This window comes from Bombus flavifrons, chromosome 9 (assembly GCF_040668555.2).
Source record: "Bombus flavifrons isolate JBK064 chromosome 9, iyBomFlav1_principal, whole genome shotgun sequence".
Taxonomy (NCBI): domain Eukaryota; kingdom Metazoa; phylum Arthropoda; class Insecta; order Hymenoptera; family Apidae; genus Bombus; species Bombus flavifrons.
The window spans coordinates 15,563,845-15,573,884 of record NC_138450.1 but is presented as its reverse complement, the minus strand read 5'-3'; the positions used below and the strand labels follow the sequence as shown (position 1 = coordinate 15,573,884).

General features: G+C 38.3%; 1 protein-coding gene across 1 annotated transcript; it reads left to right on the top strand.

Annotated features, from left to right (window-relative positions):
* Nucleotides 1–1,235: 1,235 nt before the first annotated feature.
* Nucleotides 1,236–3,085, top strand: LOC138183331 (alpha-ketoglutarate-dependent dioxygenase alkB homolog 4-like; the record flags this gene model as incomplete). Its single annotated transcript, XM_069120059.1, has 5 exons — nt 1,236–1,261; nt 1,628–1,742; nt 2,024–2,116; nt 2,232–2,662; nt 2,882–3,085. Coding segments are annotated over 5 exons (816 nt in total), but the record flags the coding sequence as incomplete, so codon positions are not given.
* Nucleotides 3,086–10,040: the final 6,955 nt, after the last annotated feature.

Genomic DNA, 10,040 nt, shown 5'->3' with positions numbered 1-10,040 from the left:
ATATTTTAAATATTGTAAATTAATAGTATAGGATTATTTATTCAGAAATATTAGAAATTAGGATTTCCAATGATTTCTATTCTATATGATAAATTTATTGATAGATGGATCTACTTACAGTGGATTAAACAGGAAACGATGGTTATTTAACGTGAACTTAATGTAGTAATACGATATAACCAAGACAATTAGATTGATAATTAATAACTCACAACTAATAGTTTACAACTCATGACAACTCGGCAACTCTGTCTCGACTCAACTCTCGACTCGCAACTAACTACCTCCTCACAATTCGACTATCAATTCACGACTGCCGATTAACTTGCCTTTTTTCCTTAAGCATCCCTTTGTTCTTCTCATACCCCCACCACGTACGTGTTCCGTAACCGTCCGCGATCCTGATCACGTCGCCTTTTTCCGCGTAATCACTAGACTGAAGGACCGACGACACATTGATGGGCCGCTTGGCCCATTGAAGTTTCCCGACCCTTTCGGCCTGTCGGCACTTAGGCTCTCTCGCAAAATTGTTTATAGTTCACCCGATATTTCTTAGACAATCTGACCACGATACTACAATAGTTTATATGTTTCAAATTAATAGTTTAAATGTTAATAAATTAATCCATTGAATTAGTTAATAAATTAATAGTAAATTGTTAGAAAAGAATAGTTTAAATGTTGTAAATTAATAGCTTGAATCTTACAAATTAATAACGCAAATGTTGTAAATTGATAATTTAATTCGAAAAAGTTCAATTCTTCGATGTTCATTGTACGATGGTTGAAACACAAATGACATCGCACGAAAGTCGTGTGTTCCTTGTATACCTGTTGGTATACACTTGGCAATGTGCTAATGTTCTGTCAAAAGAAGATTGTAAAAAGATTATCAGTTGAAAAGTTTATTATAAAGGCATTATTATAAACGAGGAGATTTATAGTCGATAGTAAATTATTCTAGTAATTTCGAATAAAGTTAACACGTATAGAAGACCCAACCAACGTATTACCCTTCTTATGCTATCGCATCGACATTGTCCTTTAGTTCCCTGACTTTCACGTACTATGTGTCTAAAATATGTATACATACGTACATATGAATATAGTTCGAAATAAGTATTTAGCGACTTTTAAGTTCTTTGTTACTTATTAAAGGATGGAAACAGTGCGTTCTTGTGGTTGAAAGGGAATAAGATCTTGTCTTCTCTGCGAAACTGAACATAAGATTGTGAAACCCAATCTTAAGACTCATTTTGAGGTTATGTCCCAAAAGTTTGTCTTTTTTACAAATAAGTTTTCTATTATGTTATATACTTGGACAATTAATTTATTTGGTAGCATTGCTATTTTTAATATTTTTTATGAAAGATTTAAATTATTTATTTATTATTTAATTTATCCGTCAATGAAACAAATGATTTTCTAACGCAAGTATGTAATTTTTAATGTAGGCAGTATGTATTAATGTAGGCAAAGTTACTGTTTTATATACAAAATATGAAAGGTAACATTGTTATTGAACTAGATAATTTACTTTTTTATTAAATTTATACACATAACATTTAAAATTTGTTTCTATGTCTTATTAACTATTATGGATTATAATATTTTAGAAATGTTCCAGTTATGTATATTGTCCAAACTGTGACAAATCGTGGCCTGGTTGGGATGCTGATCTTTACAAAAATCATCCGTATCATCGAGGAACAGCCATAGAATTTCCTGGTGTATATATAAAGGTATTTACTTACCTGTATCCGATACATCCTTCCATTATTTAATTTCTAATTCATGGTAATATTATTCGTTAATTTTCCCTTTCAAACTAATTTACATTTAAGAATATAACAAGAGATTATCAACCATCAATTATAAAAAAAAGAAGTAAGATTTTTTAGTGAAGAGAACTTGATAAAAAGTATTGTTAGAATAATAATTTTATTATTATTATTTATATTTGAGATAATATTCGTAAGAAATTAATATTAACCTATTGTTTTATATTCACTTTTATACAAAGCTAGATTTTCTAAATCCTTGGGAAATTAATTCATTGAAGAACGCGCTTGAAAAAATACCTTGGGAAGTTTCTCAGAGTGGAAGAAGGAAACAGGTATTTCAAACAGTATAATATATAACTACATTTATTATTATAAAATTTTGAGATATCGATAAAGTTTATTAATAGATAAGATAGGAAGATTTAAGACATAATTTAAAAACTCCAGAATTTTGGTCCAAAATGCAACTTCAAGAAAAGAAAGCTTCAGTTGGGTTTTTTTGATGGTTTTCCAAAGTCTACTCAATTTGTGCAACAAAAATTTTGCCAAGTACCCATGCTTAATAATTTCCAAACGGTAGAACAATGTACTTTAGAGTATGATTCGCTACGAGGAGCTTCAATAGATCCACATATCGATGACTGCTGGATTTGGGGTGAAAGAATAGCTACTGTGAATGTCATGGGTAACTCAGTTTTAACAATGAGTCCTTACCATGGTCCAGATACAAAATATAATTTAGAAAGCGTTGCAGAGTATTCCACTATACTCGAAGGCTTCGAATTTGATACAAATGATAAAAATGAAAGTAATAAAGATATCGTTGTAAGGCTCCCAATGCCAGAGGGATCGCTTATGATTCTTTATGATAGTGCAAGGCAAGAAATTTTTCTTACAGACATGGCGAATTAGTACTTAAACATCTATATCGTATTATATTTCTGTAATTGTTTGGCAAATTTAGTTATACAATTATTTTAATTGTCAGGTACAACTTGAGAAAGTATTTTATAACATAGATAAAATAGAATATAGTGAATGTGAATTTTATTGCATTATTTACATAATTACTAGATTCTCTTCTATATTTTTTGTAGGTATAAATGGGAACATTGTGTTTTAAGAGAAGATATAACTTCTAAGCGAATTTGTTTGGCTTATCGCGAATTAACTCCTCCATATTTATGCACCTCAACAAATAATGAAATAGTCAAAGAACTCTTAAAGAGAGCTTCGGTCTTTCAATGAAGTGTGACTAAGGTTTGAAAATAATTTATTCCAACAAAGTATGTAATATAAAATTTGTACGAAATATTTGTACGTTTCATTATGTATTATGAAAATATATTAGATCCTTCTATATATATATATATATATATATATGTCGGGTTTACATTGTAATTAGGATTAGGGGCGTGAAACGAATCGTCGTTTGGTTTACGCATTGTCGATAAGCAATAGAGAAGACATTGACTAGTGCAGATACGATTATTATAGGATTGGACAAGGAACCGTGGTAATTAGATACTCGAGAAACTAATGACAATGATCCTAGGCTCAATAACGAATCCGCGGTCGACGGGATGGTGGATGAACATGCTCACAAAATCTAAGTCGGACTCTTTGTTAAAACGTGGAATATCCACCGAGCGTGCAGACGTTACGTAACTCGCTAATACGACTTCACCAGAGAGAATGACTTTCCTTCGCGATTATGCTGCAGAGGAAAACTATGATGGGGTGTGTCTAAGGACACGAGATTCTTGGATTCGTCGAGGATAGCCTTCGTTTAGAAGGTGAGGGAAATTGGCGTTGCTGCTAATTGGTCAATCTCCATATCGGTGGTTAGAAAAAGATGCTAGCCGCCCTCGAGGGAAAGTTGCTAGTGGGAGACGCCGTTCGTTGAAAGAAATAGATCTCCCCTATCTTCCCGTAGTTGGGACAAAGACTGTTCATCTGTTCGAAGGACTTTAGGTAACTAGATATTAGTGTTTATAACGGCCCTCGGGCTAGCTGATCACGTACTGTGGAGAGACATCGACATCTGGCAATCATCTTTCTCGAAGAATAGGAACTGCGTGTGGCCACGGGACAGAGACCGTTGGAATGTTTACTGTCATGTGTCGCCAGAGATATTTCTTTTAAGGAGAGCTATAGAATTACTTCATACCTTTGTTAGGCAAAACGTTCATCCCTTGACCGCGGCTACGTTCGGCGACTGGCTATCGCCTCGAGCCCAAGCTCACTATCACAAATCTTGAACAAATACAATCGGATCGAAAGACGACAATTGTTTAATTACGCCTATGATAGAATCTAGACTACGGTGTTAAGGGATTTTCCCGGGGTTCCAAAGGGAGGACTCCGATGTCCTTTCATCTCCGACACGGCCATCCTGACTATCACACGTCCTCGTGTGTAACTAAAATATTGCAAAATTTTTTTTTTTTTTTTTTTTTTCTTTTCTTTTTTTTTTTTTTTACATTAGACTCGACGTAACTGATATTATTTACCATTCAATTAAATGTTCCAAATAAGTCGAGGGTTCATTTCGATAACGAGATTCTGTTCAGAGGTTTGACAAGCAGGGAAATGAAAAAGAACTAAAATTAGTGGCGTTATAATTTGTATCCAAAGTGCTAGTTGCATTCCGTGAGTTATCAGTCAGACCATAACGACACGACAGATCATTTTCGATTTCGTACACGGGTGAATCTCAGATTGTTGGATCGTGTTACTACGTTGGGCGTATTACGAAGGCGCAGTGTCCCACTGGACGTATTACGAAGGCGCAGAGTGTCCCACTGGACGTATTACGAAGGCGCAGAGTGTCCCACTGGACGTATTACGAAGGCGCAGAGTGTCCCACTGGACGTATTACGAAGGCGCAGAATGTCCCACTGGACGTATTACAAAGGCGCAGAATGTCCCACTGGACGTATTACAAAGGCGCAGAATGTCCCACTGGACGTATTACAAAGGCGCAGAGCACCACACTGGATGCACAGCCGCAACGTGGTATTAATGATCCTCTGAGGTCCGTGAACTTGCATCGTTATTATCACCGTCGTTGTCATCATCGTAGACGTCTAACTCAGCAGGAACGCTGCTGTCTGGCGTTTTTCTCAGTCTGTCATGTCTGTCCTTATATGATCTTTTACCGTCTAAAGTTTCTAAGGTGTACCTATCTTCTTCCAAAATCTCTGCTATCCTGAATGGACCCCTGAATTTCGGATCTAGCTTCGTTTGGTTTCTTTCCTCGTTTTTGCGTAATACAAAATCACCAAGGTTAAACCTAACTACTTGAGCTTTGTTTTTGTCGAACCTATCCTTATCGTATTTGGCACTTGCTTCTATATTCTTTATCGCCTGTTGTCTTACATGGAGATGTCTAATTCTCTTTCTTCGATGTTGTCGGGTACGGACAAGCCGTAGGGTCTCGCTGTTTTACCGATTAGTAGTTCCAATGGGCTCGACTTAGTCACGCGGTTGGGGGTAGAATTTAAAGCTAGTTGTGTTTCCCCGATCGCGTCTTGCCAGGACCGCCCGGTCGTTTCTATTGTTGTGAACGTATTTTTTAGCGTACCCATAATACGCTTTACCTGTCCGTTGGCCCTGCTAGCACCGGTTGCCATTAAGTGGAGTTTAATATGTTTATCTCTACAAAGTCTTGAAATTCTTTGCCTGTAAAACATCTTCCCCGGTCTGCTATTATCCAGCGAGGACTCCCGAATAAAAATATAGCATACTTAAGTGTTTTAACGATACTAAGGGAATCTATTTTACGAGTATGATGCAGATATACGAATTTAGTAAAAACGTCGACCAAAACAATGACATATTCTTTCGAATCACTTTCACCGCTTAGTTTGCCCGCTATGTCCACGTGAACTGTATGCCAGGGTATGCTGGTCTTAGGTATAGAATCTAGTTCAGCTTGTATTTTACCTGAACTTGCCTTCGAAACTTGACAAGCATGACGGTTCTCTACGAATTTACGAACATATTTTCGTCATTCCTTCGAACCAGTAATACTCGTACAGTTTCTCAAGCGTTTTATCCCAACCTAAGTGCATAATGGACTGGTGCACATGGTTAATAACGGACCACCTAAAACCTCTTGGGACAATGAGCAAGCAGAGAGGTCTGCCTTTCTCTGTATCTTACGATGAAGGAATTACCGGACCGTAATTCATACATATTCGCTATATTTTCCGTGAGCTCCTCGTTTTGCAATTTATTGACGATCTCAGAAATTTGGGAGTCGCAACGTTGTCCCGCTAATAGCCAATCTTCGGAGATTTCGGTCGGATTGATTTCCTTCTCTACGACTTTGTTGATCGTGCGGTGATCTAAGTCTACGGGGTTCCGCGAGAAGAAATCTACGTGAGCCTCTCGTTTACCTTCTTGATACATAATGTCAAAAGTAAAAGTTTGTAAGCAAGCCCACCACCTGTAAACACTGTCATTTAATTTCACACCATTTCTAGAGATGACTTTAAGGAATTACAATCAGTAACGACAAGAAATTCTCGATCATGTAAATAGTGGCGAAAATGTTTAACAGCGTATAACGACTGCTAACGTCTCTAGTCCATATGAATGATACCTAGATTCCGCAAGGTTAGTTCCTTTTCTGTAATATTTCACTACCCTGTTTTTAGCTTCAACCTTATGGGTTAAAGTAACCCCATATACATCCAAACTAGCGTCAGTATGTAATCCTATCGGATAATCAGGGTCAAATATCGTTAACGCCAAAGCATCAGTCCGGATGGAAGTTGCTTTTTACCTCCTCTTTTCGTGTTTATGTGTCCAAGTTATGTGTTTGTTACCGAAAGTAAGTGTGCATAGAGGTTTCATTACCTGTGAAGATTTAGAGACGAATTTTCGGAAGTAAGAAACTAAACCTATGAACTGTCTATGCTGTGTGACGGTCGTTGGTTCAGGTAAAGAACTCAAGGTTTGCATTCCACCCGGGTTGGGGCGGACTTCTCCGTTATGAATTACATGTTCCAAATAGAGTACCGATATGTTTAGGAAAGAGCATTTAGAAGAATTAGATGAAAATTTGGCATTTACGAGGGTATTTAATACGGTGTATGGTCTTTTTAGAACTCGATCTATGGAGTAGGCAACAATTAGAACATCATCCAAATAAACAACAATGTACGAATGGCACGTTGGCTGCCATACGTGTTTCCAAAGGAATCTCAAGCACGATCTCATTTCGTTCGCTCGCAACATGAAAACCAACAGCTGTTGTCGAATACAATGAAGAAAAGTGTGGTATAAATTATTCCGACCAAATGGTTTCTTATGCCTTCTTAGAAAAGGGATCAAATGGTACCGAAGACTTGGTACGACTACTTCTGGGTACTTCTGTGGTAAACGCTTTGATGGTTTTAAAATTGCAGCAAGGAAGAAATTAGAATATTTAGAAAAGTATTAGTTGCAAAATTATTAGAGTTGTCTAAAAATGCAAAAATCCTTGTTTCAACGGAGTCAGCGCAATATCGCCGTTCGGAAAAACGATTATGAAAATAAAAGGACGTCGTGTGGACAGAACAAAGGCACAAAAGAATTTGAAGAAAACAACAACTTATTGTCCAAATCGTCCATTGCTGTATATTTTCTAGAATTAGGATGAATAGGGATTTGGCGAAATCCGCTGGCCATGTCAGACTAGTAAAATATCTCGCATTTGCAATCTCGCGACTTGATCTGCAATAAGGGGTAAAGGATACCGATCCGCGACCGTATTTTTATTTAGTTCTTGAAAATCTACTAATCATCTATCTGAACCATCGTTCGTCTTCACGTGTAACATAGGCCTCGCGAACGGTGAATTACTAGGCCTTATGATATTTGGCTCCAATTAATTCGCTTATTCTCTCACGTACTATTCTGCGCTCTTCCTCGCGGAATCTATAAGGACTTTTTTTTGTACGGTGATGTTAGGATCAATTAATTGTATTTCTAACTGGCCTGTATTTACGCGAGTACGTAGGAAACCCGTAACGAATGAATCTTTGAATTTTCGAAAAGAAAGATTAATCGACTTTTATCGCTACCATGTACCTCATTGTCAACTTCATTAACATCGATCTCGTTTTCAGCGGTTTTATTACAGGCATCAATTATTATTGTTTTATACGTAGCGAGACTAGTTTGTGTAATATTGCGTCAAACCTTGGCTTGAAATGAACGAGCAATCGCGATATCATATTTTTTAAATAACTATCAGCGAGGACATGAAAAACTTATCTCTAACCATTAACACCTGCAACGGACAAGATTTGAGATGTGCGTTTAGTACAAATATTTCTTATTCCTCGCACTACTACTGTATCAATCGTTCTTTTGCCAGAAAATCTCAAGACTACGGATTCTTTAATTAGTGAGCACTCGGCTCCAAAATCGGGGTAAAATGGAAACGACTCACCCGGATGACTTGATCCACCAGTTGGTGCTTCCACTACGTAGAAGTCGATTCGACGTTCGTTATTGAAATTATATTCAGGGCACTGCATTGTAAGGATTTTCCTCCATAATCAAATTAACAGCTGCGCATCATGCAGCGGAGTCGAAGCCCGCGGTTTCAGGGTTAAAACGCGGCGGCGAAAAATTGTTAGGTTCCACACTCGATTTTTGCACTAGCAACAGAATTAACTCGCGCACGATGGTCGTAAGCTCTTGCACTGTTATAACCGGCACTGATCCCACTTCTGATGTCGGGTTTACATTGTAATTAGGATTAGGGGCGTGAAACGAATCGTCGTTTGGTTTACGCATTGTCGATAAGCAATAGAGAAGACATTGACTAGTGCAGATACGATTATTATAGGATTGGACAAGGAACCGTGGTAATTAGATACTCGAGAAACTAATGACAATGATCCTAGGCTCAATAACGAATCCGCGGTCGACGGGATGGTGGATGAACATGCTCACAAAATCTAAGTCGGACTCTTTGTTAAAACGTGGAATATCCACCGAGCGTGCAGACGTTACGTAACTCGCTAATACGACTTCACCAGAGAGAATGACTTTCCTTCGCGATTATGCTGCAGAGGAAAACTATGATGGGGTGTGTCTAAGGACACGAGATTCTTGGATTCGTCGAGGATAGCCTTCGTTTAGAAGGTGAGGGAAATTGGCGTTGCTGCTAATTGGTCAATCTCCATATCGGTGGTTAGAAAAAGATGCTAGCCGCCCTCGAGGGAAAGTTGCTAGTGGGAGACGCCGTTCGTTGAAAGAAATAGATCTCCCCTATCTTCCCGTAGTTGGGACAAAGACTGTTCATCTGTTCGAAGGACTTTAGGTAACTAGATATTAGTGTTTATAACGGCCCTCGGGCTAGCTGATCACGTACTGTGGAGAGACATCGACATCTGGCAATCATCTTTCTCGAAGAATAGGAACTGCGTGTGGCCACGGGACAGAGACCGTTGGAATGTTTACTGTCATGTGTCGCCAGAGATATTTCTTTTAAGGAGAGCTATAGAATTACTTCATACCTTTGTTAGGCAAAACGTTCATCCCTTGACCGCGGCTACGTTCGGCGACTGGCTATCGCCTCGAGCCCAAGCTCACTATCACAAATCTTGAACAAATACAATCGGATCGAAAGACGACAATTGTTTAATTACGCCTATGATAGAATCTAGACTACGGTGTTAAGGGATTTTCCCGGGGTTCCAAAGGGAGGACTCCGATGTCCTTTCATCTCCGACATATATATATATATATATATATATATATGTAGTATCGTGAGTGAGAGGCCTGGGAGTTGGCGGGTGAACCGCGTGAAATGTCGCGAGAGCCGAGGCGTTAGGCGTTTGTTTTCCATCGCGTAGTTTTGGTAAGAGTAGGCCTACGTGATCTGGCCCACGCGCGGTTGCCAAGCGACGGGAAAAGAGGGGGAATCAACAGTCAGTTGTTGGCGAGTGGCGTTACCGAGAGAGTGTGGATGGCAGTTTGTAAAAAGTCGAGTCGTTATCTAATTATTTAATTGTGCTGTTTTCTGTATGTTTGGTGTGAATAGTTCAGGTTGAACTACAATCGTCTTTTCTGTCAAATCAACATCTGTATCATCCATTCCTTGTAAATATATTATATCACGATATTACATTTTTTGGGGGCTCGTCCGGGATTGGACAAGACAGAAAACGAAACGGTTTAACAGAGCTATTCGCGCTAGTTGTGAGTTTACCGGTACGCGGTGCGGTAAAAGACGATATCGTTGACCATTTA